The sequence below is a fragment of the Varroa jacobsoni genome, unplaced genomic scaffold, assembly GCF_002532875.2.
Source record: "Varroa jacobsoni isolate VJ856 unplaced genomic scaffold, vjacob_1.0 scaffold_5, whole genome shotgun sequence".
Taxonomy (NCBI): domain Eukaryota; kingdom Metazoa; phylum Arthropoda; class Arachnida; order Mesostigmata; family Varroidae; genus Varroa; species Varroa jacobsoni.
Window position 1 is genome coordinate 188,558 of NW_019212907.1, and position 19,595 is coordinate 208,152.

At 43.1% G+C, this 19,595-nt stretch overlaps 1 protein-coding gene across 15 annotated transcripts in view; it reads left to right on the forward strand.

The window, feature by feature from the left end:
* Sec16 (endoplasmic reticulum export factor secretory 16) overlaps nucleotides 1-19,595 on the forward strand; it is a 25,667-nt gene that overhangs the window by 2,062 nt on the left and 4,010 nt on the right. For 6 of the 15 annotated variants that reach the window (XR_015310847.1, XR_015310876.1, XR_002688047.2 and 3 more), the window contains exons 2-15: nucleotides 2,322-2,388; nucleotides 2,965-3,461; nucleotides 5,088-5,489; nucleotides 6,090-8,297; nucleotides 8,475-8,803; nucleotides 9,060-9,170; nucleotides 9,335-10,807; nucleotides 10,953-11,767; nucleotides 11,929-12,143; nucleotides 12,410-12,538; nucleotides 12,717-12,887; nucleotides 17,850-18,011; nucleotides 18,422-18,592; nucleotides 18,811-19,050. Coding sequence is in view for 12 of the 15 variants with exons in the window: in XM_022855622.2 (XP_022711357.1) it covers nucleotides 2,346-2,388; nucleotides 2,965-3,461; nucleotides 5,088-5,489; nucleotides 6,090-8,297; nucleotides 8,475-8,803; nucleotides 9,060-9,170; nucleotides 9,335-10,807; nucleotides 10,953-11,767; nucleotides 11,929-12,143; nucleotides 12,410-12,538; nucleotides 12,717-12,887; nucleotides 17,850-18,011; nucleotides 18,422-18,592; nucleotides 18,811-19,050 (6,966 nt within the window). In the remaining 3 variants the exon portion in view is untranslated. The other 9 variants (XM_086968180.1, XM_022829928.2, XM_022855368.2 and 6 more) reach the window with 9 other exon arrangements.

The following is a 19,595-nucleotide window of genomic DNA, read 5'->3' on the forward strand; positions in this document are numbered from 1 at the left end:
TTTATTAATAAACTTTCGTTACGGTATAAAAATGTTGTCTTGCGTATGAAAAATCCTTCAGCTAGTTTATTGTTGATCGGCCGAAATCCCAATGTCTCCATTCTAGAACCTCGGGTCGACTTAACTGGGTACCATAGGTAGTGTCATTTGTTACGACAGAGCTGTACCTATCAAACTAAAGACACCTAGCTAGCATCGCCGTAGGTTACGATGTTTCGCCTCATGCTGGTGCAGTGGTCTACTTGTCAAATTTCGAAAGTTGAAACAATTGTTCTAAATTCAAAACCGGTGTTAATCACACTATTTCATGTTACCGCCTAGCAATAGCACCGAAACTTGCGTAGCATTTAAGTGGAGTCTCCGGAAGGTTCCCATTTATTGCCGGGCAAATATAGTATAGTCAGACAGCAACTACCTGCCTAGTCGGACAGTCCAGTCCAGTTCAATTGCTGGCAAAAACAACGCGCATGGCAAACTGCTCTATCGTCATGCCAGTGGTTCGCCGGCGTCTCCGACACATCGTCGATTTTGGATGCGACCATTTGTTCGTCCCGTCATGATTCCATCGGCGTTTTGTTGCTGTACTGGTCGTTTTACAAGTAGTCTGTGGCAATACACTGGTGAGCGAAGTGACGCCATAACAGCGGCTGCTTTTTCGCCACCGAATAGCAGCGAAAGCTCAGAGAAGATAAGTAATGGGCGAGCGCGTGAACAGACGGTAGTAGGTAAAATGGAACAGCGTATACAAGACCATATTGGATCCTAACGTGACTACCGCGTGAGAGTGGCCAAGCCAAGTATAGCACCAGATAGTAGCAGCAGTAACTATGAGAAAAGAGTGCTACTCAGCGTAGAGATTCGAAGAATGGTTACCTCCATTTTTTCTGTCATTCCTTACATGTCCGTATAGTGTTTATTGTTGATATGGGTAGAATGTACGCACTCTTTTTGGAAGGCGGACGTAATATTTCAGGCTATTTCGCCCGAAGGCTGTGTTTGTTCAGCAGCCACTCGCTTGCTTAGAGAGAGCAGTTAACAATGATTATGAAGCGTACAAGTTCATTGCGATAAGAACTACTTATTTCTATAAGTAGTTCTTATCGCAATAATAATTATAAAAATCATTATTAGTGCTATCAACAAACTGGGTAGGGGTCGTTGAAAAAAACTATAATCGACTTCGTGCTATTGTGTCATTCTAAAAACGGACCTGCTTGCCTGATGACGTCGGATCAGCCTGATCTGCACCTGAGAAGTGACCCCTTTCTGTAGATCAGGCTAAGTCGGTACTTTTTCTTTAAACCGACAATGTTAGCAGAATTGTCATAGGTTTTCATTGGATGTTAAGCAGCAATTTTTAAACAAGGCGGCGCTAGTCTTTCTTGGCAAAAGTCAGGTAATAGAATTAAATTTTGGGAATCAGCCCGCACGTTACTAATATAAACAAGTGACGGTTTAGCCATTATGTAGTATAACCTATATCATGTAATACAGTCACTGTTTTATCATGAAGTAAAACAGTACGATAGTAGTCTAAAACGTTCCGAATTGTATAGCCCTGTTAATATAAACAACAGAATTTTTTTTATATAGAAGGCTTGCATGCTTGGAAACTTGTATTAACGAAGAATGGTGTTTAATACCGAATGCTCTTAGGCTCTCTCTCTCTCTCTCTCTCTCTCTCTCTCTCTATATATATATATATATATATATAGAGAGATTGCTATATATATATATATATATATAGCAATCGTTTGTTCGTTACCAAAGGTGCATCAACTATAAGATATGAGGCTGAACCAGTATAGCGAGCAAAAACCCATTTTAATATATCAAAAAGCCAATAAAGCTTAACTGGTCTTTTACATGGTCTTGGCTTCTAGCCTTGGCTCGTTTAGAATTACATTCAACTGCCATTTGAAGTCGAATGAATTTAATTGGATCATATGATTAATTATTATTGTTGATCATTGATGATGTTCGTTATTTTTTTTGGGGAAAATATGCACCTAGATAATATACAATTAAGATACATAATATGGATATAATTCGCAAAATTTGTAGATTTATAAGTCTTGAGTCATAAAGTCATGTTTAACAATGTTGTGTGTTCGATTTAATCAAATTAACGATTGCAAAGTCGGCAAAATCTTGCTCATTATTCATTATCAGTATTTACAACTTTGTAACACATGCACACGTGTAGTGTGGTTATAATGATAAAAACGACGTACGGTAGCATCTTATTGATTATAAAGCTGTTAATGTTATTCAATTTGTATTCTGTTGTTGTAACTAAAGTCGGATTCATTACATTTCAGGAGTGAGCAGCGTCTACGACGATCATGTCTCACACGATCTTACAGAGGAGGGGTCGTTATCCCAAGGGTATGTTAAGCAAAATATATTCAATACATAACAAAATGACTAACGACATGTCTTTAGTTTAGAACTTACTCAGTGTAGCATGCAGAATATTAGGCGCCCGCCTCTTAAGTCATAATGTCATCTTTCTTTTGTATATCACCCAGAATTTACTAGGCGTGTTGAACATTTCAAAATAACTTTTTGTTTGTATTTCATTTACTACTGTAACTTTCACCATAAATGAAGAGTTTTTACGCGAGGCGGCCTAAGGTCTTCTTTGTCGATTTTGGAACTATGTAAGTTCCATAAATCTCCTAGATGCCCGCGACTATCTGACTGCGGATTCGCAGCATACGCTCTTAGACGTTGGCTGTTCAAGTAGCAAACGCCGGCAAGAATAAGACCTTTCTTAGAGAAAGACCCGAAGTGCGTTTTACTGTATACTGCTACTTTCGGAACTTCCAAAGCGCAAAGTTGTCTTTACAGTCGTTTATATATTCGATTGGATTGTACTGTTTGTTGATATTCTTGCTGTTAAAACATTCATTAGAACACTCTCCAACAGCCAAATGTATTTTTTTTGCTGAATCCATGCAGTGAGACCGGAAGGAACACTGAAGACGCAGGGATCGTGGCAAGCTCAGGATCTGTCCGTGCCTTCCCCGGTGGCCAGTCCGACAACGACTATACAATCATCGGCTCAGCATTCAGTGGCCTCGCAGCCCGAAGTCAGTTCCGTCCATGAGTACCAGCAGCAACAGCAGCAGGTGCAACCACAGTACAACAACAGCAACAATATGAGTCCTTGTTTGTACAGCAACAACAACAATAACAATCCGAATGTGATTAATCATAACAGCAGCTCGAACAACAACAGCAATACGACTGGCAACAGTAACCATTATTTGTACCAGACCATGAGTGTGAACCACAATAACAACAACACGATAGCTTCGGCGACAGCATCAGCTGCACAAATGTACAGTAGCGGCGTCACTACCCACGAGCTGAGTAGTGACGTAGGCCAGAACAATGGCAATAGACAAGCGTCCACTGCTACAATGAACGATGAGTGGGAAGCCTGGGAAGAACAGGTTTGTTTAACCTTCGTATTAGATGTCGGACTGCTCGTTAACTAATCCATCAAATCACTGCTTTTGCGTGAAGCTGCATGTGCGGTATAACCTAATCGACCTACATTAATTTTGTAGTCGCAATACGTCGGAATTGGAGGAGTTGAAGTTGGCTAAGTAAATTTTTATTACGTGAGCTTCGAAGAAAAGAGCCATTTCATGACTGTAACCACCTTGCATGTCTTTATATTCCTTTAAAGCGAAAAACGAAACAGGTGGTAGTGCCTACGCCGACACAGATTTGTGATTATCGCGAAAATCATGCAGTTTTGCTTAAAGCACCGTTCGCCTTTTTAGGCTTTTTTGCAATATATATGTTTATATAGAACGTTGTATACTATGCACAGATATTCTATTTGTGTTTGCTTATAAATAAAAATTAAATACAAAGGATAAAATTAAAGTTTCCACGACTGTTAATCGATTGACAACCCACAAGGGACTGTCAACGTCTATCTTTCAATTACACTGAATGTTCAGCTGCAAGAGGGGGTGAAAACTATTAATTTTTTCCGGAAAATGAATCTTAACGAGTCCGTTTAAATAAATCAAAACGTCAGCATCACTAAAGAGTCCGCAATTTCAGGTGTAACATGAAATTATCGATACTTCCTTTTTGCGATGCACTGTTAAGTTGTCATTTTTATAGCACCTCTCGAGGTCTGAATGGCTTCAAGCATAAGATCTTGAAGTAACTCATAATATAGATTGAACTGTACTCTTGCCTGTTAGATCTGGCACAGTCTTCTTTGATTACACAGCTCCCGGTCATAATTTCTTGTGTTTTCCTCATATTGTTACTTATTATCATGATGCATCTTGGTCCCTGGTAAGCAGAATGGCTTTCAACTTCAAAAGGGTTTGAGCATAAGACGGTCACATAGCAACATATCAGGCAGCCGAAATCGAAGATAGGCCAAGGCTACAAGCATTCAGTCCAGAGGGCTTATGTTTTAGACTTTTACATTTCGATTACGTTCACGTAACTACCGGTCAAGAAACCTGACTTCTGGAAAATCATAAATGCCATTTTGGCTTAGTTATTAAAATGTCCATATCTGAGGATTGCGGCCATTGACAAGCGGACCTATGAAGGCAAATAAGGATCTGTATGAAAAAGAACAATTTTCATTTTAGAAAATCATGCGCTTGTACTTTTTCAAATCTACGAACATAAAATATTGCCCCTATTTTAAGCTTTGTTGCTCCGACGATGCGTGGATGTTCTGTTTATAGGCTTTTCTGATGCATCTAAAGCTTATCCAAGTACATTCGCAAGATTCAGCCTCGAAAGGTTTGCTCAGTTTTAATGGCTGGCCTGTGAGCATGCAGCATAGTATTTGGTGTGATACAAAAAATCATCAGTTGATGATTTCGTGCTACAGATTACAATAATTATACTAACTTAGTAATCGAATGAACCAATGACTTGACTAACGGGCAACATCGGGTGTTGTTTTTGTGTCTGTGAAAACCTTGCGTCTGGACATGACACGCCGGTCATTTTCACTTACCTGATATATTGGAATACGATTAATCAACGAAAATCGTATCGCGGCTCTTGCATACATCGCGATCACAATATAGGGCGAAGGTTGGAAATGGGATGATACAGCTGGTGGAGACGCTTTCGGAAGAAACCTCAACAATTCCGCTGGTGGCGATCGTCACGCTTCGCTAGCACAGAACCATCACCAACAACAGCAGCATCAAGCGAATATGTCTTCTATACAACAGAGTCAACTATTGCATAATCAGTCTTCTGCAGCCGGATACAGCCAGCATCATCACCAACTCTATCAGAGCAATTTTCAAAATTCACAGCAACTACAGCAGTATTCCCTACAACACGAATACCAGCGTCAAAATGTTTCGCAGCGTCAAACGCCTTCATCATTGGAGGAACATGATCATCCGCAGCAGCAACAAATGTCGTATGACAATAACATTCCCCTTCTTGGCGATACGTTCAATCAAAACTCTCAGGACGTAAGTAATAGATATAGGCTGCACGCCACCAAAGCTTTGATGCTGCTGCTCTTAACGCTCGATTGTCAATATTCGACGTACAGAGCTTTCGCCGTTACGCCTTCCACGCACTTTTTAGACCTCGCGTCGCTACGCAGCTGCTCCGTGCCTTCCCACATACTACTGGAACCATTTTGTTGTTAGCATGCGTGTTCTTTTGAATTCGTTCGTGGGGTTTTGGGGAGGGGAAGCGATTCCTAAAAAAATCATAACTGATTTTTTTAGGAATCGCTATCTGGTAGAACATGCCGAATACGTTGGTAGGGGTTTCACTGCGTCCACGAATTTTTGTGCTTGGATCTTTGGAAAATTAGAATGGAGATTTCTTTGTTTATTTCATGGTTGGATTGTCTACGAGAAAAATTTTATTCGGAGAGTAGTTTGATCAGCTGTTTCGTGCTTTACATTCGGTTCGTATAACCTGCAGTACAGCATTCGAAACAATCCTGAACCACCAACATGCTTCATTGTGTACTCAAAATAGTTAGCTGTAAAACTGTTACCTGTATTGATTGGTTAAGAGTACTATTTTTAAACGTTGCTCTGTGTTTTTCTTGCTAGGGCAATTGGAACGACTGGGGAGACCAAGGCGGCTGGGGCAGTTGGGGTAACTCGGGAAGCAACCGGGCTACGCCACTATCACAAGCGAACGCCCAGCTTCAACATGAACAGCAGCCACAATCAGGGGCAAGTAATTACTACGAACAACAGCCCCAGCAACAACAGTATTCCCAACAGTCCCATCAACCACATCTGATCGGCCCTAGCTCTTACGTTCCCCCAACAACGAGCAGCTATGGCCAAAATCAAACTCGGCCAGAAACACAGCAACAGCAGCAGCATTCCGGGTTCGTTCAAAATAGCGGAACCTGCGATGTGTACCAGCAGCAACTAAACCAATCACAGGACTACGCTTCGCATGTGCATGGACAGTCCTACTCTACTCAAAATAGCTCTATAGTGGGGCCACAGTATTCCCAGAGCAGTGTCCATGGTGGGCAATATTCTCAAAGCAGTACCCCTGGTGTGCAATATTCTCCGAATGGCGCTCCTGGAGCGGTAGCGTATTCTCAAACGAGTACCCCAGAACTTCAGTATCCACAAAGTAGCACACCCCATCCTCCTCAGCAGTGTACCGTGACTGACAGCGTTGTTGTTCAAAATGAACCGCAACAACAACAACAGCAGCAGCAGTACGCACTACAGGCAGCGGAATCGCATCAATATCCTGTAAAGCAAAGTGGCGATACGACCATGCCGCCTATAGCCGAACGCCGTGCATCGGAAAGCAGTATAGCTGCATCGGTGACTAGCTCCCATGAACAGCAACAGCAACAAAAGCAGCAGCAGCAGCAAGAAATTCCCAGCTTCACACAAGAACCGTATAGCCCCCAAATAATTCAAGACGTGCAGTCTTACCAGGGCAATAGCAAAGATCAGACCACTTCATACAGTCAGGAGCAATCGGAACGACATCTACTGCAGCAAAAGTATCAATCTACGACGCATTTGCCGCAGCAGGAATACAATGTGTATGAAGCGTGTATCCAAACTTTACAGGTAATCACTAACGAGGGGCAACAGAGTACTAATGCCTCGTTTTCAGTATCAGGAAGAACAGGTGATGCGTCAGCCGAAATGGAGAACATCCCGCTTACACAGACTGATAAAACGTTAGAACCCTCCAACAAAGGTGGGCCGTCAGATTTCGAGCTGGAGGACGATTTTCGTGCTATGAGTTACAAACAGGTTGAAGATCATAATAGCAATTACGTCAACGAGTCTATATCTGAGGAGTGGGACACGCTCGAGGACAAACTAGAAGCACTTTCGATAAGAGAAAACGAACCTGGGGTAAGCAATGTTCCACAACCGCAATCGGCTGCGGTCACGACGGCAGTTGACCAACAGCAAGCATCCTTGGAAGATGGAAGCCGGGTATCATCGGAAGAACAAAACAGTGTGACCGATAAGGACGTTGCATCGGGAACGTTGGCTGGAGGTCTCCCTTCGATGAGTGAGATACTTCAAGCTAAGCACAATATTCGCCGTCAGGAAGAACAAAAAACGGATCCGTCGGAAGAGCCTCACATTGATCACCAAGGAGCTACTAATGCACGCGATAATTTCATTCCGGCGGAGGCTCATGACTTCTCAGTATCTGGACAGCATTCTTCTGCAGACTTACTTTCACATGCTCCTAATGAGTTCCCAGACATGAACGTTGTACACAGATCCGATGCAGCTGGTGGCGATGAGAGAACTACTTACTTTGCGGGTATCGAATTCGTTAGGCCTCTATCCGATGGGGCACCTGCAGAACCGCCAGCCTTCCAGCGAATGCCTTACCTTGGGGGCCCGTCGTCACACACGGCGTCAGCAATGACCATCGGAGGATCCGAAACGCAAGCTATTTCCGAAGTAGGAAATTCGCGGGCAACTTCGGAGCCAGAATCGCGTGAACCTTCAGTCGTTCGTGAGGTCATTGGACAGCGAGCGTCGGCCGAGAGAAGCGCGCCAGCCGGAAGTTTGAGTGTTGCAGAGGTGCGGCAAAGTCCACTAGGGGGCGAAGGAGCAGATATGGGCGATCAACGGGACAACATTATGACTTCAGTCAACCGACAGACGAACCTAACCCCTAATGTAAGTGCAAGAGATGACGTGGTAGGAGCTCGAAGAATTCAGACTGAAAATCAATCAGATCAAGAGGAGGTCGACACTACGCGGGGTCTTGAGAGGACTGAGCCATCCGGATCGGGGCAGCCATCGGTTAGTTGTAGTGTTGATATTCTTGTAATTATTTAATTGAAGAAAAACGGTTCGAAATTATATATATGTGCAACAAACTATGGTCAACTTAGCGGAAGTTTACAAACACATTTTAATTTTCATCATTAAAGTTACTCATAGTAGGTGTTACTAAAAGCTGCTTTAATTTTCTTGTAGCTAAGCGAAATGCAGGCCAGTAGAGCCGCAGAAGCTGTGCGAGACGAGAGCCGGCCACGAAGCCGCCGATCGGGAAGGGAATCCACCTCATCATCAGACGATAGCGAGGTGGCTGAACACAACCGTGAGGTGTTACAACAAAAAGTCAAGGCTCGGGAACGGGAGCTGCCTTCACGGATCAGAGACATTTCTTCGTGCAGACGGAGGGACCATCGCGACCTGCGCCGAGATGACTGGGATAGAGAGGACCGTGAACGAGAGCGAGAGCATGAAAGACGCAAAGAAATTGCATATTACTCCGACGAAAGCGAAGTTCGCCGACATCGAAAGTAAGTACAACCATGAACGAATTAGCATGCCGCTAAAACAAAGTACGAATCGTAGAATCCGGATTTCTCTGCTGGGAATACAATACGGAATAACTACGTACGATTTGTTTTTTATCCAATTATTACGCACGAAAGATAACACCACAATACAGCCATTTTCGAGAGAATTCAAAAGAAAATGATTTTGTTATCATTACGAATGTTGATCAGAACCCTTAAGTCATTTTTTATTAACTGCTACGGTCTACTGTTTCAGACACCGTGAGAGTGAGCGACGAGGCCGTGAAAGCGAAGGAGAGCGGAATCGCCGAAAGTATGCTAGCGATCGAGATTATGACGAGGATTACGATCCCTATTATGACGCAAGGTACGTGTTATGTCTAATTATTAATACACAATATCTCTACTAGTACAAAGCATAGTGGATCATATACACGCACGCGGCGAATCATTTCGTTTGTGTGGTAGAAGTAGTTTGAAATTTTTTTCGTATCCATAATAACGTTTTTGTTCCATTGATTCGTTACTTAGGAATCGACGTCGCGGTGACGAGCGACGTCGTCGAGACTCGGACGAAACGGAATATTCGGAGTTTTCGAGCGTAAATCCAGGCAAATACGCAAGTAGTACACACAGTGGGAAGTACCGAAGCGAGGATGAGGAATCAGCAAGGTACCGAAGCCGAAAGAGCGGCGATTCTAGACGTAGGAATGATCGAGGTTACACCGAAGACGAGACCGATCTTGACTATCGCAGAAGAACCGGCGGTGGCCGAAGGGGCTGCAATGAACTTAGAGACTATTATCGGCGAGACGGCAGACGACTCGACCATGGCAGGGACTATGGTGGCGGTTACGACTCGCGTCCCCTTAGCCGCGGTTCATCCATAACGGAAAGCTTCGTCAGCTCGCATATGGTGTCCGATAGCGAGCTGTCGATTATTGATCATCGTTATAACCGTAACCGAAGGGACGATCATTATGATCGCCATCCCGCCATGGGCCGGGTAGCCGGTCATTTAGGCCGCGGCGGCCCAGGAACGGGATATCAGGCAGCCAATGCTCACAAGCTTGCGCATCTCTCGGCTATCGGCGGACGAAACATTACGAATCAGGGCATGGCGTCTATGATGAATACGTCGATGAATCTGTCGACTAGCCAGCAACTATTACACGCGGCTTCGGCTGGTGGAACACACGCAACGATGGGCGGTGCCAGTATGCTTAGTGCTCTAACGAACGGCCAAGACCTTGAATACGTAAAGCAAGCGTACGAGACCGATCCAGATTATCGCTACGTGCTAGACGACTACTTCGCGAGGTGCGCAGACCAGGGCTATGATATGAGGGAAGTTCAGGCGTACATCTGTGGCGGTGGCGTCGTCAAAGCCACTCGGGGACAAGTCCAGCTAAACGACAGCCTGGCATCAAGCTCTTTTGGCGATACCACCCGCCTCGACGGCAATCTACTAATGACAGCAGAACCAGCGGTTCCCCAGGAGTTAAAAAAATTCACTAGGCCACATGTCTTTGCTCGTTTTGTGTCGTTGACCACGCTGGTTAAAATTCATCCGTCGACGCTAGCAGTTGATAGCAAACCGCCGCAGTTGGAGCTACATGACCTGAAGCTGATTCTGGAAGGAGAATCGGACAGTAAGGAATTGGGGAAATTTCCAGGCCCCCTGGTCCGTGCCGAAACTCACAAGAACCATGTGATCCACTTTTGCAATCAACGTATCAACGCCGTTCGAAGGAACAAGCTGCCCATGCTTAATGGTCAGTTTATAGTAGACCGTGAATCCTACGTTCTTTTATGGGAATTACTTGTGCTACTTTTGCGTCAAAATGGCCATGTGACAGGCACGGATATTGCGGAACTTCTACTCAAGGATGCCCCTTACGTGGACCCAGCATCCGTTCAGCGGCTGGCAGAGGAAGACATGTCGCAGGTGGAGAATAGCGACGAAGCTGCCAATTCTGATGCTAGTCAGACGACCCTGGAGAGGTACGAAAATTGTTTTCTTATTCGTGTTCCAAAAAACAAATTTCACAGTACATTTGTATTACTTTAAAAAAAAAAGCTAAACTAAACCGATGCATAACAGCATATAGTGATGTACTTTTTTAAATAAAGATTTCACCTTTTGCAGTACAAGGTTGAATCGTCGTGCATTGCAACAGAGACGCAGCGGTGGTCTAAGTCCCGAACAGGCGTTAGGCAAGTTCCGTGAGCTTCTGCTGTTTGGTCATCGGCGTGAGGCGGTTGAGCATGCCGTACGCTACGAGCTGTGGGGTCATGCTTTCTGTCTGGCATCGAAACTTGACATGAAAATGTACACCCATGTACATACGAAATTCTATCAGTCGATGGCTGGTAACGATCCCCTGCAAACAGTCTATCAACTTTACTCGGGACGTCAGCCATCGTCGGTGAGTTGCGTCAGCGACATCGCTTGGGGTGATTGGCGACCTCACCTTGCTATGATCCTTTCGAATCCGTCGATAAAGCCAGAAAATGACGCGCGCTCAATTATAATGATGGGTGACGTGCTCCTTTCACGTGGCTGTCTTTGTGCCGCACACTTCTGTTATCTAATGGCACAAGTAGACTTTGGCGAATTCTGCGATAAATCGTGCAAGCTCGTTCTGCTTGGCTCAAGCCATTTGCAGACGAATTTTAGCTCGTTCGCAACAAACGAAGCGATCATGTGCACGGAAATATATGAGTACGCTCAGTCTCTTAGCAATCCCGGCTACGCTCTACCTTCGCTGGCTTCTTATAAGTTCCTTCACGCGAAACGTCTTATCGCGCTGGGCTTCGTTCAGGAAGCATTAGCGTACTGCGAACGTCTGGCACATGACTTTGTTCATCATCCTACCGCTTACAAACCGCAACTCGTACATGAGGTGTACAGTCTTGGCTCAAAGCTCAAATTCAACGATGTTCACTACAGTCAGGGATCAGGTAAATTATATAGACGTAGTCAAGTTGTCTTTGAATACTTGCTAACTTTCTGCGTAGGGCTTCATCCTTCCAGAACCGATACCTTTCACCCTACAAAAATCAATTTCCCGTAATGTTAAACGCAGATTAATCGAAAAGCCTGATTTGAGTTACATTTGCAGGGGAATATGAGGAGTTAGGTGATCCCGAATGGTTGCTTCGACTTGAACAACTCTGCAATGCGATCCGTAACGGGGACGTTTTTGAAGCATCGACACCCGCCCATTCGCAATCGGATCGGACCCATGTTGCAGCCGAACCACAAGGCGGTACCGGTCTCTCACTGGGCGGCACTGGAGTGGCGGGACTACCCGGGGAAAAAGCGGATATAACAGCTGTAATTCATTTCTACATATATTGAAGCTCCAAACACCAAACAAAAGTTATTGAGTGACTATACAAAGTCGCTTTTTTAAAGCAAAACTTAACTTTGTATATTCGTCCACAATGCATTAAACTCTGCATTAATTTTTTTATTCGTAGATCACGATGTTATTTATTATGAAGATTGTCTGCAGCGACCGATTAATTTTGGATTCTGAAATTAAATAGCCGTTCACACGTATTCATTGTGCTATTGTTTCATTGTGGTTTCACTGGCAGCAGCAGGCCCATTATAACAACCCAGCATACAATAATAATAATCTTTATGGGGCTCAATACCAGGACCACCTAGCATCTCAGCAGCAGCAACATTCTCATTCACAGCTGTACAGAACACAGCAGGCTCAGGTTCGTCTCTTGTATTTGCACAAGCGAAGAAAACCAATAAAATTGATGATCAAGGGCATTCAATAGTGTTGGATAAATTAACAGCATAGAAAATAATAACGAACATTTGAGCATATCGTTGCGGAACATTGAACTATATTTTGTTAGTAAATTTTATTTTTTAACGATATCCTTATAGACAACATCATCGACGATTTCTGGCAGCTATCAAACTCATTCTTACGAGACTTCGGCGCTCAACGCGAAGGCGGTCGAAAGCCACACTGAAGTGAAGCAGCTGCCCACAGAGGTTGATGGTGCCGGAAGCGTTGCTCACGCGCAACAGCCGCAGCTGTATGACTATTACCAGGTTAGATTACGACGCCTTTTTTACTCGTTTGTTGAATGCTTTAATTACATTATATACGAAGTCCGCCTCCATTTAGGCTATTTTTGTTCTGTTACCTCACAACAAATTGTTATGGTTCGGTTGCTTATTTGTGGGCATCTATATACAAATAACAAGTACGTTTCTGTCGAACCTGATCTTGCTACATGACCATAGCGATTATAGCTCGGTAAACGATTCGCTCATCGCTGATGGAACTGTTGGCTGTGCTACTTTTGTAACAAACGAAAACACACATACAATCTGGGTTGTTGTTGCTGGCTGAAACGTGAGTGAATGGGGGGACTTTGATCCGGTTGGAAGATACTTTGTTTTATATCCGAACGGCTGTGGACAGTGCAACTAGATGATAACGGGAAGTTTCCAATAGTACTGTCATTATGGCTACCCTTTGTTGCAAACTATTGTCTGTTGATCTTTGATAGCTTAAGCAACAACACTATAAATATAAGGAGAACTCTTAGGGGTTGGTTTTCAAAGCTATAATTCGATGAATGAATGGAAAATTGCCAATAGATAAATCTCGGGCTGAAAATCAAGCGATCTTATTATTAACACAGCTAGATTTGGCCGGTCTATGGCTTTTATTCTATTTAATTCACCTTATAGTACTTATTAATATTAATAAGCGCTTTCTCATGCTGTTGTGACAGAAAGACATGAAATTCGATAACGCACATACTTGCTACACTTCTTTGGGGTCCTCCAAAAATGTTTTTTTTTTTTAACCTCAGTTAGGTTGTTTAGTAACAGTTAAAAAAGTATTTGGTTTCAGTATCACTGTACAAGAAAAAAATGTTGACTGGTACCTCATACCGACAACAGAAATAATGCGTTTTTATAAGGCTACTTCGAAAGATTACTAGATGTATTCGTGTGAGATAAAATACAACGAACAGCGGCTACCTCATTTTGTTTATATGAATGGTCGAATTTGCGTACATTCTGCGCATGACTGAAACCAGCTGATTGACAGCTGCAGTTCAGTTGGTTGCTCCGAACAACGATCATTCTCCTGTAAATTATGTCACAATTTTATCTGAACAATTTGATTATTCTATAGTACGATTTCTAGATTTGGCTATTCGACTAGTGTCAAGCGATTTTATCGCAGCCCTTCTTTTCAGACGCTTTGCCAATACTTCTCTGAGTTGCAGCTGAGACTATACGCTTGCAGGGCGGATTTGAATAAGGATTTGTCACACTCGCGCGGGTTCTGTATATTGTCGTTCAGCCAGCAACGTTTAAACGACCGCTCAGAGGTGCAAGCCCGTATTGGTGCTGTTACTGCTTCCGCTGTTATTAGCCAACAAGCGTAGATGCTATAGGCGACTTCGCTTTACTGAAGCCGTCATGAAAGACGTTGTTTAACACTCGGACGTGTCGCTTTTGAGAGACAAACTACAGCAGTATCAGTGAAAATACAGGGGGGATACTTTATTCCACATGTTCTCTATAAGGGCGAGATGTTCTGTCACTGATTTGTGGGAACGTATGTATGCATGTGTGTGCGTGTGAGTGTACGGAGTGTCTTCTAAATATTGCTGTCGAAGACTCGATCCACGAACAGGCAGGCATACAAACATACAAGCTCCGTGTAATATACACATAGGGGGAGGGCCCCGACTTTTCGTTGTTTTTCTCTGACCGACCAATCTGACTGACTCTGGAAAAGGCGGTTCAAGTGGCCAGAAGATGACCGAAACGCGGCCGAATACACATTGAGGTACGTACACAGCTTCCTTTGTTTTCAGTTAACAACACCAATGTTTTGCTTTTGTTCAGTTTTGATTTTGTAACTCCTCTTCGATTTGAGGTATTCTGTGTCCTAGAGTTGAAAATCTATGGCATCGATTTCACTGTTACTGCAAAACCTACTACTATTGTAGTAGTCAAATAAACGCTGTCCGGTGGTAGAGGGTTTTTTTTTCTATTCAAGTGCAATGTATGTCTTTCTGATTTTTTTCTTTGGGTTGTTCTTTTTTATCTAGTTGTACTTTTAGTTGGTTAAACACGCAAAGATCACTGATTAGGTGACTGATTATGCGCGATGGAAAGTGTTCCATCTTCGCCCCGTACGATCGACTTTATCGTCTAAGACTCTCATAATATTCCCTTATCGCCCGGACGTACCCAAATTTTTTACTAATATGTCTAGATACGTTAGATGGTAGGTTGCCGCATCTTCGGTTTGTAGGTGCGTGCTACGGATCATCCAGGAAATGCCTTTTTGTAGCTACTTATTTGAATGTCTCAAGGGAATCAGCTCTTTACTGATCGCATTTTTCAAATAAAAATGGGTGGTCAATGAAGCAGGAGTATAATATAGTAGCTACAGATTTTACATAGCCAATGGTAATCGGTTATAGAAGTTCTCAATGCTCTTTACCTTAGATTTCGAAATTGTGTATTCACGAAGAGAGCCTTGGCTGACATGAGAAGCATTGGCTAACTAAGCATTGAAATATCGAAACGCTCACCAACTGTGAATCAAATCCGAATTACAAGCATTGGGTATCAAGAAGCGTAATAGAAATATAGTCGTTGCTAGCTCCTTTATTTGCTTTGAACAAAAATATAATCCTTAATGCCCTGTGGGTAGATTTGAGTCGTAAATAAAGCGACAAATCTATGGAGCAAAAAGCTCATACTCATTTATCATTGCAGGGCACTGGCTCTAATCGGTCAACTCCTCTTTACGAGCGGACTGACGAATACGATGACGAATTTGGTTCAGAAGATGGATCTGGAATTTACTCAGGGCAGAGCTACGGTGAGGAACCAGAAGGGACTGAAATTGAACCAGTGGACAAAACGCAGATGCACTATGAGCAAATCGATACTGATGATGGGGTAATCGAGGATGAAGGAAAACCCGATACTGAAGACAACGAGGCTGCATGTAAACAGTACCAAAACTTCCTCAAATTTCAAAAAAGACAAACACTTTTACCGCAACAAAGCGAGCCAAGTAAATTCTCGACAGCTCACAACATTCAAAGTGATTCCCAATTTCTGACCGAGCCGGAGCGATTATCACGGAATCATGCGCAAAGAATAACGCTAGGACAACAAATTTCCAATTACGGATACAATGCAAACAACAGTCGAGGTGGTGCTTCCCAAAAAGGTGGGAGTCAGCAGAGCTCAATTGAGATTCAACAAAAGCGGATTTTAAGCGAACTAGATTTGGATGCAGAAAATTTTGATGCAACCATGCGATTTTTCAGGCGAAGTCATCAGCTGTCCTCATCGGCGATAACAACAACTAAAACAACAGCACAGCAGTTCGCCTGCTTAAACACATCTATCCATTCAAGTCACACAGAGCTGAAGCCTAAGGACTGTACGGCTGACCCTGACCTCTGGGCGAGAGTATGGGGCTTACAGCAACAAACTTCAGGATTCAATGTCGCTCAGCCCAAGGACAATGTTTGGTACCTAAAAAAAAAGGTTAGAAGTGGAGTTGAAGAGAACGACACGCCCGTAATAGTTACACCGACCAGGTGTGTACAGACCTCAAGAACAGTGCAAAAGTTGACAGCATTTCGGCCGCTGAAATCCGCTTTGAAGGCGCGCAGACCTTCAGCAAAGCAAGCGGCCGATAGTGAGGGCAGTAGCAACGTCGTAGTGAATGGCACTCCGCGAAGAATTGTGACTAAAAGCGTCTCGTATGACGATACAGTCATTGAGAACGATGGAGGAATTAGTGCGCTTAAGGACGATCAATTGCCACAGCCTGGTCCACTTGTCAGTGATTCTCAATTAACTTACACACTAACGAAGCGGCCAATGAAAAACGCTCTAACTGCTCGAAAAATTGACTCTGCTGAAGTCTATTACGGTCTAAACGAATCCGCTTACAAAATGAATGCACCAGCTTCGAGATTCGAAAAACTCGTTTTCAAAGGAACTTACCCAATCGATATGCCGATATCTATTCCGGCAAATAGAATTCACTCGCCACCAAACCCGCGGTCAGCTAATGGAAACGTGGAACTATGAATGAAAAGCCAGCGCTACAAAATGACGACATACGTTCGCATAGAGTAATGAGTCAAGTACACAGCAGTGTTATTTTCTTCTTTCTATGCTTTTCAAATGACGACTTAGTAGTTTCTTTCGAACTGAACGGTATTTCCGCACAATTTTTTGTTGACAGTACGATGGTCGGAATTGTAGCATGGCGGATGCACGGTTAAGCATAGCAATACCTGAATCCCTTGATGGCTTTGACTGGTGCGTTTAGTATATAAGATATCGTACAAATTGTGTATCTGCCACTGGATGTTGCTAGAAGCGTCTAATTCTCCATCAACAAACGGCTATAAAGATTGTGGCTATATGCGCGATATAACGTGGTCGTAAATTCTGTACCATGAGAACTATAATATAGTATGAAAGGGATCAATGACAAAAACAGTACGAAATACAATTGTAAAAACTAGTAAATTTTACTACTGTTCATGAAGGAGGTGATGCAAGCAATTCATCTAAACAGATTTTAATGCATCCAGAATTGGTGTGAGATGTGTGTATGGTTTAGCTACGATGTAAGCGCTGGCACAACAGGGAATGATGAAAATTTCAAACTAAGATTGTAACTATAATATATAAATATGAAATAAATATTAGTACCACTGTTTGCATTAGTATCACGGCGGAATTTGTGTTTCGTTTTTAGTTCAAACATTACATGCATGCTTGTTGAGATTGGGAGAGAAATCTAATTTAAAATTTAGAATTTAAATCGTTAGTGATCTTTGCTCCGTTACGGATTGGTTCGGTTTTTCTATGTATAACTAGTTTATTTAGATAGGTAGTTGGGAATGTTTGTGTTATCCAGTAATTATCACTTATCTAATGGCTTTTTTTGGTTGAATTGTAAAATGGGATGGTTTTTTCCGGAATTGAACATTTCAGCAGGCGCAAGGGACTCAACAACTGCAGCATCGAACAGCGTTGCCGTATTCAAGAAACGGCTCTGTAGATCACGACATAGGCACGGAAGGGTTTACCGAAGGATATCCTGCCTCTCCACAAACCTGTGGATACGACCAGTCGCAGCCTGCGCCAGTGCAGCAGGTGTGTTGTTGGAAAGTCGAGCTCGGTTATAGCAGTTTCTATGAAGAACGATTCACTTGGCGTTACCATATCGTAGATATTCAGTCTGCCCATTCCAGTCCAACAAAATTGCCACTACTGATTCACAGCGTTTTTAGACTCACTGCAATTTTCACCCTCACTTTTGACGGTCTCTTCCACATCAAATAATAGAACTCAGCATTTACAGGCTATATATTATGGCGGGTTTGACTTTGTTTTTATCTCGACTATACACTAATAGCCAAATCACTGAGTGGTTACATTCGCCTAAGCTGTGAATATTATCAAACTTGGATACCGGATCTATTAAGTGATCTTGCGAATACGACACAAATAGCTGAAGTTATGGAACTTCATTCCTTCATCCCCCTATTTACCTGACCACGTAGGTGCCAACAGTGCCGTCAAGCCAATCCATGCATCAACCTGCGGCAGGTCCGGACTGTTACAACAACCAAAGTACCAAGCATCGACCCCGTATTGACTCCTCGTCTAGTTCGATGACGAACACTTCAATTACCACATCTGGGGACCCAACTGACTCACGAAGAGACAGTGAGGTAATCATAATCATCTATAAGGCAGGACAAACGCATATCAAAGCTTCGTAGGTTTCGTTTTGGATCTTGTGTGACCGACGTTGAAGAACTACCTTATATAACAGTAATAATATTTACTTCAAACTGTTGTCCTTATGAGAAAAATACAAAACCAGATTACTAGGAAAAAATATTTTGCAAACATCGCACGTGGTCACGCATTATATTGTTGTTCTTAGGTGAGGCAGCAGCAGCAGCTTCCTCAGATAGCGAGCCCGGGGTCTCTCCAGGCGGCTGCGACCCACGGTCATAAAGCACCACTTGCTCACGACGGGGCAGCTCCCGTACAGCAGCAACAGTCAACGAAGAAGTCAACTCCAACTTCACAGGCGGGCCGCAGCTGGCTGGGAGGGATTTTCGGGAAATTCCTTCCCCGAGGACCAAATCAGATGATTCTACCAGAAGACAAGGACCAGTCGGTCAGTGCACAACAGTTCCGCTGTTCGGATTTGAATAATGATCGCTCAAGAATAAACTATAAATATGATGTTTATTAGCATCAGACCGATGAGCTTGAGGCTTGACCAAGTAGAACTATATTGATCTGTAATATCTTGCGGTTACTTAAATACTTTGTGAGTTAGTTGCAATAGGAATTGTAAGGTCTTGCTTTCCTATTGTGTCAGTTAATTTAGAAAGTTGCTTTTAGGTCCGATAACACTATTTATGAAAGTGAATAAGGATGATAGAGCTCTTGATCAGGATCAATCGCCCCTTATAGGCCGTCTGTTTATTTAGAAGTAGATCAGACCTATATGTATATATTTTATAATTGATGTTAACGTACTGATTGAGAGTCAATCAGGAACCAGTTTTTTCTATGGAGAAATTATTTGTTCAGAGGAAATCGAACCGATCAGAAATCAAAACCAGAAAACGGACTTGAGCCATTTTGCAACAAGTAAACGCTATAATACAATAATATTCTGTTGCCAACAACTGCCAGTGTAAATTATAATTCAGC